Below are 19,586 nucleotides of genomic sequence, written 5' to 3'. Positions count from 1 at the left end.
ATTTATATTTAATTGTAATTTTTTATTGTTAAAATAATTTCTGATGGCACGATGTACGATAAATAATCACGATCACAGAATTTCTATGATCTCTAGGAAAAAGGTCCAGTGAGGATCCTTTTCCACTTGAAATTGTCAATAATTTACCATATATTAAATTAAAAAAAAATATATGTACGAATGCCCCAGTTGCTCCGAAGAAAATTTGCAGGTAATGGCCCGCAAAACATGTACAATGGCCATCGAAAAGAAACCAGGTTGTCTTTGCCTTTAACGATACTACTTTTTCTGAGCCTAAACTGTCATCCATGAGTAAACTACAACTTGTTAAAGACTTGAGGAATGCACAGTCTGTTCGTGGCAGGAATTCCCGTCGGGGGTGTTTCCTGGCCGAACGAGCACACAGCTCCCCTGGAGGTTCGGCGCCGGTTGAGGGCTGCTGTCGGGCTTCTGCTTTCCTGTCGGGCTTTGTCGGGCAAGTCTCTTCGGGCAGGTTCGTCGGGCAAGACTCTTCGGGCAAGGCTCTTCGGGCAAGGCTGAAAGAGAAGGACATCGTTAACTTTGAGAGGTGCCTTTGTGGGGCCTTAGGTGTAGGCCTTGAGGCTCACAATCAAGGTTAACATTTTAGTGCTCAGGCGTGCCACTGCCATCTTCAGCATGGCAGATGTTGAATGGATGTCAAGTTTTAGTTGTGAATATGCATATACCCGAGAAACCGTGTTAGATATAACAGGTGCCTTTGTGGGGCCTTAGGTGTAGGCCTTGAGGCTTCCTGTCAAACTAAACTAGTACTTGAGCATATTATATTTGGTCTTTATGGTTGTCGGAGTCTTATAACTATTATATTTCTGATTATCCGAGTCTGAGAGGTAGAGCGAACCCAAATAGGTGCCTTTGTGGGGCCTTAGGTGTAGGCCTTGAGGCTTCCCATTAGAGTCCGTTCTTACACTCAAACCATCTAGACCGCAGAATAGAATGAATCCAAATAAGTGCCTTTGTGGGGCCTTAGGTGTAGGCCTTGAGGCTTCCTATCAGAATCCATTCTATACTTAAGCGTTCTATGATAATCATGATATAATAGAAATAAAACCAAGAGGTAGGTCGATTACTTGCGCCCCAAGTAACTTCGGATTTCTCGTTTATCAAGGATTGTCGTGGATGGGTTAAGTCCACATAAAGTTCTTTTTTATGCCTTGAGGCCAAAGACTTTTAAACTAATCAGATTTACATGCCTGAGGGCTTAGGACTTGGATCTGATTTAAACACTGAAGATATATTCAAATCGGATCCAAGTACTGAGAAAGCTTTGTCATCGTGATTTTGCTAGAAACAACTTGCATATAACTGGAAATATACAACATATTGCTAGACTTTAAAGAAAGAGAAGACAAAGACAGAGCAAAGCAGGTCGGGCAAGATTAAACCTTATCAATTAAGGCTGATCGTCTTGCAGGTCCCTATCTTTGTAGTTCTGTCAAAGGTCTGAAAGCTTAGAGGGGGAGAGAGGAAAGGAGAATACAAAAGGTGAATCGATACTACAACAAGTTCGAACAAGGTAGCAGAGCTATTATAGAGGTTGGGAGAAAAGATTATCCCGCTGGGGATGAAGGCTTGGGCTGACTACAGCTTCGTTTTGAAAGGCAAATCTGGCTTTTTGAGCAGAGTTTGTGCTTTTGTTTGTTTGATTGAGTGTCTTTATTCCTATCTTCTCTTCCCCTTTTTATAAACGACTTGGTTTGGCTCCTGTAGCGACAGCTTTGCCCGAATGCGGTCTAAGGGTGATGACTCATCAGCTTTATTACATGTAATGCTACCATAAAGTACTTTATGGGCTGTGCAGTCTGATCAGTCTACACCACTTGGTCCTTGGGTAGGTAGGCAAGTGGCCCTTATGAATTGTATCAAGTCAGAAAAGGCCCTTTCCTGCTCTCCCAAGTTTCGGCCGGGCCTTGATCTTCTATTCCTCCAGGCCTCCTTTTAGGCCGACTCCATCCTTGGGCCAAAAATCAAGTTTTAATCCAAACACAGTCAAATGGAACCAGTCAGGATTTCAAAACGTTAATGGAACCAGTCATACATGGGATACATGTTCTCAGCTTCCAAGAGCATCCCCAAAGGTAGTCTTCAAAACTGTTTTCAATATAGACCTTAGGCCATCTCCAACCGAAGGAGGGGGGTCAGATGACTTGTTTTAGCCTTATAGCCCTCTAAGAAATTAATATTTTAATGAACAATGCTAGGACATATTTCTTACCATCTTCAACCGAGGGGCTAGAGGGTCATAGGCCAAATATAGCTCTGTAACAAAAAACCATCTCCAACCAAGAGGGCCAAAGGACCATATGGCCAAACATAATTTATTATTTTAATTGCAGTAAATATGGCTACGTAAATTAAACTACCTCAATAATTTTTCGAGATGTAATGTCAATAATTTTTTATAAGGAATCTCAATCATTTTATTGGTAAACTTTTATATAAAGCTACTATGGGTATGATATTAAATGTAAAATAATTATTATTTTATTTATTAATAGTCTCTCTAGAAGTCTCCCATTTTTCTTTTCTCTCCATCTTCATTCATTAATTATCTATATAGAAGTCTCCCGACATCCCCCATTCTCTCCCCCAATTTGTTGTCTTTATTTTTTTAATTTTCTTTGCTCCTTCTTCATCTTTTTTATTTTCATTTCCTCCTCCTTCTTCGTCTAGCCGACATAGCAACTGCATTGGAGCAATCTACACTCTGACACTGTGGCTATGCCCATTGCACTACTCCCCTCAACGCCGTCTTTGATGGGTTGTTCTTCAAGCTATCTCACATGTCTCTCTCTCCAACCCTATATCTGAATAAATTCCTTGGATCTTGATGAGATTAAGGTTGTTGGATCGGGCGTGCGGTGTGGATAGAGAGGGAAAACGTGGGCATGCGGTGTGGATAGAGAGGGAAAGCGTTTGCAATTGTTCCATTTTTTTTGTGCAAGAGAACAAGATTGAGTCGATTGGCATCCCTTATGCTGCTTGAAGATGAACTTCTACTGGGAAGGGGAAGGTGAATCTAACCAATTTTGGCTCAGTATTTGTGTGGTAATTTTCCTGCGAATTTGGAGATTTTTACCACAATTGTAATGGAAAAGAAATTTTTTATTTGAGTTTGATCTGATTGATGGATTAACAAAGAGGGGGACCAGCAGAGAATGGACATGAGTTCTTGCCTCCTCGGTTTGCCTCAGCTTCTATGTATGGCTTGGGGCTAGCTGGCTAGCTCCTTTGGGACAACCTGTTTTCCTGATTCCTTTTTTTTGGCCCGGTGGGGTCCACAAGCCATTTGGCCTAGTCCTCGTTTGGAGACAATTTTCGTGGCATTTTGGGCTATTTTCAGCCCTATGGCCGGATCAGTTGGAGATGACCTTATAAACGAAGAATAAAGATCTTCAATACACCGAAAATTGAGTCTTTAAAAATATAATGACTCATTGGATATAGAAGACAAGTCTCCATGACACGCCCGACCCTGATATCTTCCAAACACCAGAGTAGACAAGTGCTGGCCGATATCTGAATGTAACGAAGCCATACTAATGTGCATGAGAAATAACGAACATAAATAAAACTTATAAATTTAACTATAATGAATATGCAATTGAGGAACGTATTCAAAGTATACAACTAAACCAGGACACTACAAAAGAAATAATATAAAATTGAATGAAAAAAAGGGATGGGTTTTACACCGAGAAGACTCAAAGATGCCCATGCGGGAGTGCCTTGACGCCAGGATTGTGCCGCCTCAATTCTATATCCTGAGGGGGCGCAAAACAAAACATGAGTGGACCAAGTTGATATATAAGTAGTACTAAAACAGTTATTCAACAATGTACTAACCCCCAAAGTTTATGAAAACTCAATAGTATACTATGTAATAGTTTTTCCAAAAACCCTAGCATGCCATAAAACCTTTCAAAAACATATATTATATATAGTGTGCTAAATAGTGGTATCAGTATCGCCTGAATGCAGTATCATTGGCCCATAGGCAGTATCATTGGCCCGTAGGCAGGATCTTCCACCCATAAGCATTACATCTCATGGCCAAAGCCAATATATAAGTATCATTCGCTCGTAGACCCCTACAGCACCCGACCGAAGTTAATATAATGATATCATTCACCGGTAGGCACTACATCTCCCGACCAAAGCCAGTTAATGATATCATTCGCCCGTAGGCAGATCGTGATCACTAGATAAGCACAAAAATCATTGAACATAATATTTCCAAAACATAAGTATATATATCTCATCGGATCTCAATAGCTCAAACATCATATCATATAACATATTTGTAATATATAGTCATCAATCATATCATATGTACTACGAAGAACGTAAAATTGATAAAGCATGATATTTCATAAAGCGTAAAACCAATTTACTCATAAACGTTTCATAAAATGTAACCATTAAATCATGTTTTTCATGTATGCATTCCTACTAGTAAAATCATGCATTTTAGAAGGGGTCCACTCACAGTACTTCGTCGTCGAAGAGCCATGCAAACTAGCGAAGATGGAAACGCCATAAACAATTGCACCTAAGCACATAAAAGGTCCAATTAATAAAACTATACTAAAACGATTGAATTTGGAAAAAACGAACGTGGTAAACAGATTCATGATGTCAAATTGCCCTAAGAGGGGTCCTGGGCAAATTTCTTAAAAGTCAACAAAAAGTCAACACAAAATATTCCATCCGGGTCCTGGTCAGGTCAATCAACAAGTCGGATTCGGGTCAATGGGTCGGATCCGGTCAACGGGTTGGGCTTGGGTTGTCATCTGGGCTAGGCTAAGGGTTTCTGGGCTAGGTTAGGTAACTGGTCTGAGCCCAGGTTTGGTTTCTTTGAGTTGGGCCTATAGCTGGGCCAAAGGGTTTCAGGTTTGGGCTTGACAATTGGGTTGGGTTCCATGGCCCAAATCTTTGGGCTGAACTAAGGTTGTGGATCTAGGTTTAAGGCTACCGGGTCGGGTCTACTTGGTTTCAGGCAGGTTTCGACAAAGAAGAAAGCCGGAGTTTCCCAAGCTCCGATCAACCCCGATTTTGAACCATTTTTCAAGGTTTAAGAGCCAATATGAAGGTAGAGAGATAAGGAATGAGATCATACCATTTGTTTTCTCAGTCGTGGCCGGAGTAGGACCTGGAATTCACAGCATTCTAACTGGAAAATTGGGGAAGTCTCCCTGAGGTAGTTTCGACGTCCAAGACACACAAATTCGATTAAAAACTAATTATAAGGACCAAAGGGAAAAGTTTAGAGTGTTTTTGAGGCTCACCTACGTCGGAGGTGTTGGAAACTCGCTGGAGATCGTGAACCGTGGCCTCTACCACAGTAGAGTTCCCAGGTCCTTATCCAAGGTTCATGGTGACGAGGTCCAAGTGATGGTGAATGAAGGGCCTCACCGAGACTGGTGGTTTTCAAATGGGGCTTTCCCTAAGCACTATCTCGGTGCTTGCCGAGAGAGAAAGGAGATAAGTGAAAGTGAGTTTAGGAAGAGAGGTGGGAGAGATGACCTTAACAAGGAGAGAAGAGAGAAGAGAGAAGAGATGAGAGTGGGCTGGAGGGGGGACAACACCATAAGCAAGTGGGCCCCACGGGCACACACGTTAAAACCCAAAAAGTAACTCATTTAAAAAATATCGAGCCCACAAGGAGAAAAAGCCAAAATGCCCTTCCGTTCTAAAATCCGTAAAAATTATCGGGATGGGTTGTTACACCCCACATATAAGTTATGGAGCCCAGTGAGCATTTTGAGTGGAAAACTTGGTCCATCCACATGCAGATTCCTTGCTGTTGTCCAGCTGCATTTGCATGCATGAGTCCCACTAATTTTATTTTTATTTTTTTGGTTTATTGAAGGAAAATCAACAGTTGAGAAAACAACAATGTTTTTTTTTATATATTTTATTTTTAAGCCTTTTAGTCTCTAAATTTAAGGACTATACTCTAAGGGTGCGTTTGTTGCGCCGGACTGTCTCGGACTGGACTAGCTGCCGGGACTAAGCTGGACTGGCTTAGACTGGACTAAGCTGGACTAACTTAGTGAAGCGTTTGGTGCAGTCTCGGACTAAGAAGCAGGATAAGAAAAACAGTACTGTTCACCAGATTTGTGTTTGCTTAGACTAGGACTACAAATTTTTGCCATTGTGTAATAGAGTAATGCTACAAATCTCATGATATGGGTTAATTGGAGCATATTTTTGCCATGTATATTATGAATCTTAAAAAAAATTGACAATTGTTTTGTTTCTATTACCTGCTAATAGAATTGGGTTTAATTTGCAAATGTAGCTTGATTTAAACTCTATCACCCAACAGAAGAAAAATAATAGTGCCCAATACATGCAACTTCAACAAATACAAGTACATAAGATCTCCATAATTTAGAAAATCCTAGTTAACATTAGTTAACATTAGCCAAAATAGATGTCCATAATTTACAAAATGGCTAGTTAACATAAGCCAAAATACTAGTGCAAAGCTAAGTTATAAGTCATAACATAAGATTGTATGATTAATAAAATACATCCATGTTAACGTTATTAAAATACATCCATGTTAACATTAGCTAAAATCCTCATCCGCTTGTGTTGTCGCTTAAAAGCCTTTGGACGAACACTTTCTTGAGTTCCGGTTTGATTGCCCTGAACACTCCCACATTTTTTGGTTTATCCAAAATAAGAGACAATGCATCAATTTGATCCATAGGAGAGAGACCCATTGCTTCAAGTTCATTAGCTATGTCAGTATGATCTGCAGTACCTTGAACTAAAGCTTCAGTTACCATTTGCATCCTCTTCCCACTTTCAACATAAAAATCTTTCAGTCCACTGATAATTGCCTCGGTTCCATCATTTGAACTTCCCACAGCTCTTTTCCTCTTTCTTTGGCTATTTTCAGATGGGGTGCTTTGTTGGCTTTGTTGGTTCATTGAAGAAACAAAATTTTCACCTCCAATATCACTTTCACCAACATGATCATGACTTTGTTCCTCCATCATTTGAGCAGGGGTTTCGGCTACATTACCCGTAGCCCGATCTTTTCCAAATATATATGCAAATCTATCAAACAGTGGAAAAGGTTTGCTTCTCCATCCATCGGCTTCTTTATTTCTCTAAGATTATATCAACATAGCAAAACTAAAATTTAGCATGCGTAACAAATATAGCAGCAAGAATATAACTAATGCATAAATAAAATAGGATATGAACCTGCACATAAGTTTGCCATGCGTCATCACTGTCAACTTCAACGCACTTTTTGACATCATTCCATGCAAATCCACTTGTGTTTATCATGTCAACGACCATACTATATGTTTTTTTCCATTTCTTCAACTTGGATTCAATATGTGGATTTGCCTTTATATTTGAATGAGGACATAAAACATTGACAGCTTTTGCTATTTCAACCAAAGTACCTTGTTTGAAAGCACCGGTGTCACACCGTTGCTTCCGAGCAACAAAATCCTCAAGAACTCCTAGTAATACTTCTTCCTCAAATGCTTCCCATTTACGCCTTCTTCCTTTTGGCTCTTGAGTAGCATTCAAAAAATTTTCGTTATCCATACCTAAACAAAAAATATTTTAATGAAGGAAAATACCATACAAATAATCAATTTGCATAATATCCAATCAACTTGCATAATATCCAATCAACTTGCATAACATCCAATTAATTTGCATACCATCCAATCATTGTGCTAATATCTAACAAATGCATGATAAAAAAGGAATACTAAAATAAAATGTTATCATTAACACATATAGCTAGTTCGGTTGCTGGTTCCTAATTGCTCTCCACTCATTATACATTTCCTGAGCCATATCATTCCTCATTGCAGTCCACTGGTCCGATGTTTGAACACTACCAACATATTCACCTTCTTCTGTATTTTGTCCATCTTCTATTATTGGCAAATTCTCCATTGGATCTACAGACATCTCTTGCCTAATAAGATTGTGTAGTAGGCAACAAGCGGTAATTATTCGACCTTGTGTCCTTATCGGATAGAAAGATGGACTCCTTAGTATCGACCACCTTCCTTTTAGCAGGCCAAAACAGCGTTCAATTACATTCCTTGCCTTAGAATGCTTCATGTTAAAATATTCTTCCTTATTAGAAGGTGTTCGTCCCTCCCATTCAGATAAATGATAAGGTATTCCTCTATAGGGTGCAAGGAATCCTTCACCATTTGTATAACCACCATCTACAAGGTAATAACAACCTAATGAAAAAAAAAATAGACCTTATTAGTGTTTTGTAGTTGACAAACAGAACTAAACCTAACTTACAAAGTTGAGACTAAGTAATAGTCTTACCCGTTGGTACCTTAAAACCATTAGGCCTACTAATTGCATCATGTAGCACTCTAGAGTCTGATGCGGAACCCTCCCACCCCGGAAACACATATATGAACTGCATATCTCCTGAACACACACCTAACACATTAGTTGCGACTCGACCCTTTCTTGTTCGGTATCTTGGTTTGTCAATTTCAGGTACATGCACATCAATGTGTGTTCCATCCAATGCTCCCAAGCAATTCTTAAAAATAAAAAATAAAAAAGTTTTTGTTAATTTATACAAAGGGAATGAAGAGTTAAAGCTTAGGGAAAATGAAAAAAAATTCTCATCATACCTTAAAACATCGCCACCTAGGATCTGTAGAATCAATAGGCACAGGCTGGGGGACTTTTAGTAGGATACCTTGTAATCGCAAAATTCCTTGCAATACGCTATTGAAATACCTACTTATAGTCTCTCCCGACCTATAAAATCTACCGCCAACACTACGATTCTTAGTATGATGTGCTAATATTTGTAAAGTCATACACACCTGTTCCTCTACAGACACCAAACCATCAGTTTTTACCCTCCCATCTTGACGAAGTAAGTCGCATAATATGCCAAAAGTCCTTCTATCCATTCTCAATTCGTTGACACATTCAGTATCAGTATTCCCTATTATACCATTCAGATAACACAAACTAATCTCTCGTCTAATAAGTGAACGGTTAGTCAATGTGGGTCGTTCAACATGTCTCTGTTTGCCATGTAGCATCATCACCACAAGAATCGTACAAATACAAATTGTCTCCAAATAAGACATCTCTAACAATAAGATCAATAAAAGCTTCCTTCGATCCATATCTATCCAAACAAAACAAAAAACAAAAAACAAATTAACTAGATCATTAACCCGAGGCAACAAATATACAGGTGGCGTTGAAAAAAAAAAGTTTTCATTAACCCGAGGCAACAAATATACAGGTGGCGTTGAAAAAAAAAAAAGTTTTCATTAACCCGAGGCAACAAATATACAGGTGGCGTTGAAAAAAAAAAGTTTTCATTAACCCGAGGCAACAAATATACAGGTGGCGTTGAAAAAAAAAAAAAGTTTTCATTAACCCGAGGCAACAAATATACAGGTGGCGTTGAAAAAAAAAAAGTTTTCATTAACCCGAGGCAACAAATATACAGGTGGCGTTGAAAAAAAAAAAAAGTTTTCATTAACCCGAGGCAACAAATATACAGGTGGCGTTGAAAAAAAAAAGTTTTCATTAACCCGAGGCAACAAATATACAGGTGGCGTTGAAAAAAAAAAAAGTTTTCATTAACCCGAGGCAACAAATATACAGGTGGCGTTGAAAAAAAAAATTTTCATTAACCCGAGGCAACAAATATACAGGTGGCGTTGAAAAAACAAAAAAAGTTTTCATTAACCCGAGGCAACAAATATACAGGTGGCGTTGAAAAAAAAAAAAGTTTTCATTAACCCGAGGCAACAAATATACAGGTGGCGTTGAAAAAAAAAAAAGTTTTCATTAACCCGAGGCAACAAATATACAGGTGGCATTGAAAAAAAAAAAGTTTTCATTAACCCGAGGCAACAAATATACAGGTGGCGTTGAAAAAAAAAAGTTTTCATTAACCCGAGGCAACAAATATATAGGTGGCGTTGAAAAAAAAAAAGTTTTCATTAACCCGAGGCAACAAATATACCGAGGCAACAAATATACAGGTGGCGTTGAAAAAAAAAAAAGTTTTCATTAACCCGAGGCAACAAATATACAGGTGGCATTGAAAAAAAAAAGTTTTCATTAACCCGAGGCAACAAATATACAGGTGGCGTTGAAAAAAAAAAGTTTTCATTAACCCGAGGCAACAAATATACAGGTGGCGTTGAAAAAAAAAAGTTTTCATTAACCCGAGGCAACAAATATACAGGTGGCGTTGAAAAAAAAAAAGTTTTCATTAACCCGAGGCAACAAATATACAGGTGGCGTTGAAAAAAAAAAGTTTTCATTAACCCGAGGCATCATATTCAAAATGTTCTACTCTTATACATTTATAAACATGTGTCTAAGAACACTAGTATGAGGATTGCTATCATTGCTAGGCATTGCATGTGAAAAGGGAAATTAAAGGACACCTGTAATGCAGTAGCCTTAGCCTTAGCCTTCCGTTTATGCTCCTCTTCTCTGCAACCAACAACCACAAAAAATTGCAATTCAGCATCAACCCCACACAATACAAAACATTCACATTGTAATATCATGGTTATAAACCAAGTACACACACACACTGCATACATACATACACACACTGCATACATACATACACACACTTCATACATACATACACACACTGCATACAGTGCATACACACACTACATACACTACACACACACACTGCATACACTACACACACACCCTGCAAGTACACACACACTGCATACACCCTGCATACATACACACTGCAAACACACTACACACACACACTGCATACATACACACTGCATACACCCTGCACACACACACTGCAAACACACTACACACACACTGCATACATACACACTGCATACACCCTGCACACACACACTGCAAACACACTACACACACACACTGCATACATACACACTGCAAACACTACACATATACACACACTACATACACTACACACACTACATACACTACACACACACACTGCATACATACACACTGCATACACACTACACACACACACTGCATACATACACACTGCAAACATACACTGCAAACACACTACACACACACACTGCATACATACACACTGCAAACATACACTACACACACACCCTGCAAGTACACACACACTGCATACACCATGCACACACACACTGCAAACACACTACACACACACACTGCAAACATTACACATATACACACACTACATACACTACACACACACACTGCATACATACACACTGCATACACCCTGCACACACACACTGCAAACACACTACACACACACACTGCATACATACACACTGCAAACATACACTGCAAACACACTACACACACACACTGCATACATACACACTGCAAACATACACTACACACACACCCTGCAAGTACACACACACTGCATACACCCTGCACACACACACTGCAAACACACTACACACACACACTGCATACATACACACTGCAAACACTACACATATACACACACTACATACACTACACACACTACATACACTACACATACACACTGCATACACCCTGCACACACACACTGCAAACACACTACACACACACACTGCATACATACACACTGCAAACATACACTGCAAACACACTACACACACACACACTGCATACATACACACTGCAAACATACACTACACACACACCCTGCAAGTACACACACACTGCATACACCCTGCACACACACACTGCAAACACACTACACACACACACTGCATACATACACACTGCAAACATACACTGCAAACACACTACACACACACACTGCATACATACACACTGCAAACATACACTACACACACACCCTGCAAGTACACACACACTGCATACACCCTGCACACACACACTGCAAACACACTACACACACACACTGCATACATACACACTGCAAACACTACACATATACACACACTACATACACTACACACACTACATACACTACACATACACACTGCATACACCCTGCACACACACACTGCAAACACACTACACACACACACTGCATACATACACACTGCAAACATACACTGCAAACACACTACACACACACACACTGCATACATACACACTGCAAACATACACTACACACACACCCTGCAAGTACACACACACTGCATACACCCTGCACACACACACTGCAAACACACTACACACACACACTGCATACATACACACTGCAAACATACACTGCAAACACACTACACACACACACTGCATACATACACACTGCAAACATACACTACACACACACTCTGCAAGTACACACACACTGCATACACCCTGCACACACACACTGCAAACACACTACACACACACTGCATACATACACACTGCATACACCCTGCACACACACACTGCAAACACACTACACACACACACTGCATACATACACACTACAAACACAATACATACATACACACACTACATACACTACACACACACACTACATACACTACACACACACACTGCATACATACACACTGGCAGTGTAACAACTTCTCAGGACCATGACAAAATAAAATGATATAACTACACTACACACACACACTGCATACATACACACTGCATACATACACTCTAGTCAATTTGTTTATGCATAACGCATAGCAAAATGATATAACTACACTTCATCACAAAAAATCAGATAAGCTTCGAACTGCATCAGCAAGCAGATTGATTGAAAACTAAAATCAAATTCATTGAAGGCCCGTGAATTACATGTTCAAAGAGTCATTTCGGCAAAAATGTAATGAAGTTGTACTTTGTAGTCGATATAGAATTCCCCTGGAACAATTGAACGCATAATAATTAAAACCGAATACAAACAAAATGAAGTAAGATTTAAAGTGGCAGATAACAGAACATAGATTACATATCCTACACGTTTATACTAATAAACTTGTTGATGGCACATGGTGGAGGTAAAACAAAATCCTGAAAACATCCACTGTGCTAGAAACATATTCTAGATTCTGAGAAGGCCATATCCTAATATTCTGTTCTACGATCCAGATGAAAGAAAGGCAGGGCACTCAAGAACTAAAGAGAAATTATTCATTATTTAAGTTGGGTTAGTTCTAAACATTGAAAGGCAGCCAATATTTGAAGAACCTAATAACTTGTACCAATTTATATATACAAAATCGGGGTATATATAAAAATCACTCACAGAATCCAAAGAGTAGTAACATAATTCAATGTAATTCCTCTTGCAAAGACACCAACTTTTCGCAACAATGAGATTAAAAACCAAATCAACCAACTATCAAAATCCAATGAGTGGTAAACAAGCTATACATTATGCAAAATAGGCAATCAAACGGCCAAAAAACAGCCACAAAATCCAACCTTTTTGCACAGCTTGAGACGTTTCCGCCGCAATGCCTCTCCTTGCTTCTGCTCAGCTTCCCTTCTCCTCTTCTTCTTCCTCTTGTGAAACCCAGACACGAAATTGCTTCACAAAATCCAAACAAGCAAAGCATCAAAACCCGAAAAATCAAAAAACCCAATTCAGAAAACGCGAAAAGAAACAAAATTTCAGGGCTTAGATTTCATCACTGAGCAAATTTTGTGATGGCGGTTTTTACTACCTGAGGATTTGAAAGAAAAGTTGAAATATGAAAACCCCAAATTCTAATCTTAATTTGACCTAAAAATCAAAACCCTAATTTGTTCAAGTGCAGAGGTCTATCATTGAAAATTTCTCAAACCCAAAACAACAAAATCAAATGAAGCTCAGTAATACCACGATCTGCAAAACAAATTGACGAAATAAAGCGAAGATGCGAAGTTTACCAGACAAGTCGGAGCAGATGAGGGCGAGCAGATGCAGATGAGGGAAGGCGCAGAGATCAGAATGAGGAAGATGACGATGAGGGAGCAGGGCAAGGACGACGATGAGGGAAGACGCAGCGATGAGGACGAGCGACGTAGGTTCTTGGATGAGTGACTCTCTCGCGGCTTTCTCTCAGGGCTTACGAGTCCTCCCGAAACTGGGGTTCCTCGTTAAGAACGCGTAAGGAGGTGAATAATCCGAGCGAGTCCGACCTAAGGTCATTAAAACTAATCCTGCTACAAACCAAACAATGGACTATAGTCTAGTCCAGTCCAGTCATCCCTAGTCCTGTCAAACAAACGGCCCCTAAGGACACTCCCATTAAAACTAATATTTTTTTAAAACAAGTATATTTGTTTTAAATCCCTAAATGGCGGTGATGGAAATTCCTAAATAGAGACTCGCATTGGAGATGCTCTAAGTTAAGTCAATCGTTTGAAACAATTTGAATCTTACTTGGGAGACGCACATTCGCTTTTTTAACAGAGGACTAAAGAAAAATTTGGTTTGGAATAAAATTGTTAACTAGTCTCACCTCATATATTTAATTTACAACTTTTTCACCATAAATGTCGCATTAAAATCATTGTCTCTGCATGGACCATGATTAAAATTAGCCTACAGCGATTATTTGCCTATCCAGTCAAGGTGTAAACAAATGGACTCAGTAAGACAAGGAAATTATTTGGGAAGTGCTTTTAAATACTGAAAGCATTTTTAGAAAAAAATGATTTTGTATTTCAAAAATACTGAAGTGTTTTTTTTGCAAAAAACTCCTGCTTTTCCAAGTTTCATTTTTTATTTTCACTAGAGATTGATTAGAAACACAATTTTCCCTACAAATGCTTTAAGCCATTTAAAAGCACTTCCCAAAAATGACCAAGGTTTTTTAGAACCACAGAGAATTCATAAATAATTGTGATTAATTTCTTGTCCAGCCAAACAATGACGATTAAATCACCAGTAATATGAGCCACAACATACATAAGTACTCTGGATTTTTGCGTAATTTGCCCTTCATCGTTGATCAGTAATTCAGTATACAAAAACACAGCCAAAACACAAGTTCTAACATTTTTTCTTCCATCCGTCCTTCGAGTTACCGAAGTTTTTTATGGCGAAACATGCTCCGTCCAAATGTCGATCGGACCATTTGGATAAACAAGGGAAGCTGCTGCAAGGCAAAAAGAGTCACCGGAAAACATGCCAGCAAAGTGATTGGGGTGGAAACCCAATTGAATTTGTTGCTGAGCACAATCGAAAGGGTTGCACCGAAGGCTACCATAGTGGCGGCTATGGCAAAGAAGAGGGTGGCCAAACCGATTATCAACCGCCTTGGTAGTGAGTAGAGGAAATCTTCTTCAGCATAACGTGCGGTTAGGATTGATAGAAACATCAAAAGGGAAGTTAAAGAAGAAAATAGAGCTACTGCATCCGAAACAACAAACACCATGAATATGACCGACTTCTTCTCTAAGAAATTTGGAGCTCCTTCGTTGTCATTACCTCCAGGTACTGTAAAAGCAGCAGCAAACACAACTGTGGCAATGAGAGTTGCTACGAGCATGCAAGAATTTGATGTATCCTTTAGCCATTTCTCTCCACTCTCAGCCAATGCTTTGTGCTCCTTGGTGAATAATTCCCTAGCAGTTTCTTCGTTTTTGTTCCGGCTCTCCTTATAATAAGGGTGAACTATTTTCTCCACCATCTAAACATACAAAATAAAAGAATTATTAAGAATGTCAAACATGAGCAAATACTAACAATTGATAAATTTTGCGAGTGAACACCTTAAACCACTGCAACTCTCTCTGCATTTGTAGAGCTGCACCGGAAATTGATGAGAGTTGGGGAAGAGGAGCCAACTTTGCTGCCAGATGCAAGATGGTATCCCTCGATTCAGGTAGTGCAGTAGCCATTAATTTACTTCGTGCAGTCTTATCATACACAGCACGAAAAAGATGTTCATGCCGAAGCTCAATAGCAGAGGGGAGTAACAAATATTGGTCGGTGCTGTTCTTGCAAACCCATATTAGATGAGGAAAAGATTCTAGGAGCGTTCTTATAATTTCAACTATTCCATTAACGGTGGCTATGTACAGTATATCTGATTTCAAAAGACGATTGAAACGCCAAGAAATATGCGTTTGTGAAAGTTGAAAGCAAATACGTTTTACCAGTTCAAATGCATAGTGATGACTAAGTTTTGCATCGTGGAGTCGCGTGAATTGATCTGGTGCTGCAAATTAAAAATGTGAAGATGTGGGTGAAAGGCATCCAGCAGTGGTAAATATGGTAGGGTAAGGTTTCAAATCGCACCTATTCGTTTAATAGCTCCAAAAAGTGTTCTTCTTAACCCGTGAAGAACTGCAACAGAGAACCAAACCAAGCAAGAAGTGTCAATTATGCAGATTGATACCTGACAATTCCTTTCGGAGTAACATGACTGGTTTCATCTCTAAGTGGTCACTAAAACCACGAATGTGATTTGACAAATCCATTTTTCTTTCATACTATGAACTTTAAAAATAGACGAGGTTCGATTATTTTCATTTAATAGGCAGTACAACTATAGCGGTACGACAATATTTGGCTGTAGGGTACACTTCCTTTGGCTCCTTATTCCTATTCAAACGTATAACATTTAGAGCTCACAATCTACACCTTCAGTCAATGTGAGTTCCAAAAAATTATGAAAATAAAATTCAAAAAGGTGTAATTTTACTCCAGAATCACCTAATTACATCTTTTCACTGCAACCCCTGTTTTTCCTTTCTTTTATCCAACCAAAAGAAGATAGAACTTTGCCTAATATCGTTGTACTATAGAGGTAAACCTCATCGTCGTTTTTTCTCACATATGATAAAAAGCTGACAATAGTTAAACAACAAATTAATATAGAAATCGCAAACCCTGACCTCCATACTGTTCTGGTGTTGGCATTGCCAGAAGGTTTTGGATGTTTCCATGGTAGCAAGCCACATCGGCTCTCACTGAGTGTGGTGGTCTGGAGTGCACTTCAACTGGGAGAACTGAAACCAAATGGAAAATAATAAGCAACCTCTTTAAAATCAGTACGATAAACAAATTGAACAAGTAAGCAGGAAAATGTTAAAGTTGAAAATGAGACGAGGGTCTTAACATGAGTAAATGCAGCTTTCCCAGAAGCCAAGCCTGCTGCCACTGAGGAAGTATGACTGGTTGCTTGCCAAAACATATAAAGGAGTACAATCTTCTTGATCAATAGCAATGGCCAACTCAGGATATAGATGAAGCAGATACAGTGAAATTTCTGTTGCAGAAAATTGTAAGCAATCAAATTATAATGATAGGATTAGCAAAAAGGAACATGTTCCACATTGTGAGTGGTTTTTACCAAGGAAACCGGAGGCGATAAGCACATTGACAAGGTTAGCAGCCCAATCACCAGTGAAAGGACGACCAGGCGCCTCATCAGTAGTTACCAACAAGAAGTACCACATCAATTCCTTATTCTCAGATGCGAGAGTGGCAGCTAGGAGCAACGGAGTTCTTCCTTTGGCATCTACACATTGTGCCAACTTTGGATTTTCCATCAACAAAGCCTTGGCAGACCTCGGGCTTCCACCTATTGCAGCATAGTGAAGCGGTGTGAATCCCATTTTGTCCTGCATTTCGAGGACATCACTAGGAACACGTTTCACTAATTTCTCAACGAATTCGGAGTGCCCTTCACTTGCAGCAACATGCAGTGCAGTCATTGATAAATCTGAGATCCTAGCTTTCGCAGCATCTGGATCACTGTCCAGAAACTTGCTAGCCGCTTCCCAATTGCCACTAAATGCAGCACGGTAGAGTGGCAGGTACTGATCCAAGTTCACTTTTTTCCACCATATTTGCAAGAATCATTTACTGGGTTCAGTTAAAAACTCTCACCCCACCAAAAAGATGGAATCTTTTACGTGTGATTTAAGCATTATATATGCAGTAGAAGTAAAATCAAAATATGGGTAATTAGCAGCAGTACAGTACAATACAGTAGAGTAGTTTTCAATTAATCACTTGCTGGGTTCAGTTAAAAGTCCTCCACCCCGCAAAAAAAGATGACATCTTTAAGCATCATTTGAGAGTTACATGGCCGTAAAAGTAAAATCAAAACATGGGTAATTAGCAGCTTACCTTCTTGACCATCGCTGTCATGCTGGGTAGGAATAGACCAAGTTGCAGAAGTTGCTGGGTTTCCACCAGTTTTGAGATAAGGACTGGTAGGGGGATTTCCCTCCACATCGAGTGTAATTACCCTGTCTGGAATTGCCATTGATTCAGTGTTGTTTGTGTGTGAATTTTTCTGCTGCAATGTCTCGTTTGGTTCTGCGACGAGCCCAAATATTAGAGGAAAGATGCTTACTCTCTACTTCGTATTCCGGTAAAGGGAAAAGAGAAAATTGTAGAAAAGCACCTTCGTTTGACGAAGGAAATCCAAGTCTTTGAGAGAGAGAAAAGCATTTTAACAAAGAGACGTCAACATCTTATATTAATTTTAATCATCATAATTAAGTTATGTTAAGTCACGTCAATAATTTTTTTTTTATTTGAACGATCACGGTTAAACCACGTCAATATTATAATAAGAGAAAAATAAAATAAAAAAATGTAAGAGATGGGAATGAAAGGAAGAGAATCATAGTCCCTCGATCAGACTTTCCAATCACCTTCAAAGAAGTACCTTAACTTTAAAAAAAAAATGACACCGAGCATTTCTGAGTCCGTTCTTCGGAATCAGCCGCTTTATATTCGGTTGGGTTTTATCCGTAAAGTTTTTATTCCTGGGTAATAGAATAGAAGCCTAAAGATTTACGAACTAATTTATGTTTTTTAATTAAAATTTCTTAATATATCAAAACTTACAATTATAGTCATTTTCATCAATTTCGTTACAATTTCATTAAAATGAGTCATTTTGAAAAGATTATTGCTACAATTAGGTTAAAGTTAAAGGTTCATTACTCAAATTGGATTAAACTTGATGGACTATTGCCACAATTTTTATCATTTGATTTTTCACATTTATACACATTTTGACAGAGTTCTAATGAAGTTGATGAAAAAGACTATAACTGCATATTTTGGTGAGTAAAAGGGGGTCAAAAATTTAGTTAAGTTACCATTACTCCGATTAAATTAAAATCAAGAGATTGTTGCTACAATTTTCTTAAAAAATAAATAAAAACACAGAAATTCGTGTATATATTGTTAGTCCTTTCACCTTTTTCTTTTTCTCTCTTTTTCTTATTGCTTTTTTTCCAGACAACTTTAGTTTTTTTCTGCTTTTTCTACGTTCATTTTAACATTCCATTCACATTTACCTCCTTATTTGCCCTTTAACTTTTAAGCAACGGTAACTCTTACCTTTTCGTTAACTGAAGAGGGTAAAAGGTGATAATTTACCTCTACCTCGTCTCTTGAAGTGGAAAAACTAACGACAGTCTAACCAACTCTCACATTTAAATAAGAAAAGCATGAGAACCAAAATATGAAAAATCTCATACTGATAACCGTTACATAAGTTAAATTCACTTGAAGATGCTCTTACAATATTTATTATCTCTTTGAAGCGATTTTATAAAAAAGCAGTTCCCATGTTCTTTCCAAAAATAATTACAACCCTCCGAGAATCATTTTCAAATGA

At 38.7% G+C, this 19,586-nt stretch overlaps 3 protein-coding genes across 4 annotated transcripts; all 3 read right to left on the bottom strand.

The window, feature by feature from the left end:
• Positions 1-6,481: 6,481 nt before the first annotated feature.
• On the bottom strand, positions 6,482-14,090 carry LOC114823750 (uncharacterized). Of its 2 annotated transcripts, XM_070814630.1 has the most exons (5): positions 13,879-14,090; positions 13,432-13,537; positions 10,488-10,536; positions 7,264-7,622; positions 6,482-7,166 (listed from the first exon to the last, which is right to left on the bottom strand). In XM_070814630.1, the coding sequence occupies exons 4-5, from the start codon at positions 7,618-7,620 to the stop codon at positions 6,630-6,632; spliced, it is 894 nt and encodes a 297-aa protein (XP_070670731.1). In that variant the 5' UTR covers positions 7,621-7,622; positions 10,488-10,536; positions 13,432-13,537; positions 13,879-14,090; the 3' UTR covers positions 6,482-6,629. The 2 variants fall into 2 exon arrangements, 1 of the variants encoding a protein (XP_070670731.1); XR_003771702.2 differs by lacking the exons at positions 6,482-7,166; positions 7,264-7,622; positions 10,488-10,536 and adding an exon at positions 12,817-12,867.
• Positions 7,671-9,661, bottom strand: LOC139192465 (protein ANTAGONIST OF LIKE HETEROCHROMATIN PROTEIN 1-like). The gene is made up of 3 exons (XM_070814627.1): positions 8,694-9,661; positions 8,374-8,599; positions 7,671-8,279 (listed from the first exon to the last, which is right to left on the bottom strand). Exons 1-3 carry the CDS (start codon positions 9,201-9,203, stop codon positions 7,822-7,824), a joined length of 1,194 nt encoding a protein of 397 aa, XP_070670728.1. The 5' UTR covers positions 9,204-9,661; the 3' UTR covers positions 7,671-7,821.
• Positions 14,091-14,823: 733 nt separating the features above from the next.
• Positions 14,824-18,380, bottom strand: LOC114819638 (ankyrin repeat-containing protein ITN1-like). The gene is made up of 7 exons (XM_029088975.2): positions 18,077-18,380; positions 17,295-17,777; positions 17,061-17,210; positions 16,837-16,950; positions 16,238-16,285; positions 15,709-16,157; positions 14,824-15,626 (listed from the first exon to the last, which is right to left on the bottom strand). The coding sequence occupies exons 1-7, from the start codon at positions 18,213-18,215 to the stop codon at positions 15,018-15,020; spliced, it is 1,992 nt and encodes a 663-aa protein (XP_028944808.2). The 5' UTR covers positions 18,216-18,380; the 3' UTR covers positions 14,824-15,017.
• Between the last annotated feature and the right edge of the window lie 1,206 nt (positions 18,381-19,586).

Source organism: Malus domestica, chromosome 02 (assembly GCF_042453785.1).
Source record: "Malus domestica chromosome 02, GDT2T_hap1".
Lineage (NCBI taxonomy): Eukaryota > Viridiplantae > Streptophyta > Magnoliopsida > Rosales > Rosaceae > Malus > Malus domestica.
This window is presented reverse-complemented; position numbering and strand designations above follow the sequence as displayed.

Coding starts and splice junctions, on each gene's coding strand:
- LOC114823750 (XM_070814630.1), bottom strand. CDS start 7,620: ATGGATAACGAAAATTTTTTGAATGCTACTCAAGAGCCAAAAGGAAGA. Junction 7,167..7,263: donor CATGGCAAACTTATGTGCAG/GTTCATATCCTA, acceptor ATATAATCTTAG/AGAAATAAAGAAGCCGATGG.
- LOC139192465 (XM_070814627.1), bottom strand. CDS start 9,203: ATGGATCGAAGGAAGCTTTTATTGATCTTATTGTTAGAGATGTCTTAT. Junction 8,600..8,693: donor CTAGGTGGCGATGTTTTAAG/GTATGATGAGAA, acceptor TTTATTTTTAAG/AATTGCTTGGGAGCATTGGA. Junction 8,280..8,373: donor TGGTTTTAAGGTACCAACGG/GTAAGACTATTA, acceptor TTTTTTCATTAG/GTTGTTATTACCTTGTAGAT.
- LOC114819638 (XM_029088975.2), bottom strand. CDS start 18,215: ATGGCAATTCCAGACAGGGTAATTACACTCGATGTGGAGGGAAATCCC. Junction 17,778..18,076: donor TGACAGCGATGGTCAAGAAG/GTAAGCTGCTAA, acceptor GGTGGAAAAAAG/TGAACTTGGATCAGTACCTG. Junction 16,158..16,237: donor TGGAGCTATTAAACGAATAG/GTGCGATTTGAA, acceptor TTTAATTTGCAG/CACCAGATCAATTCACGCGA.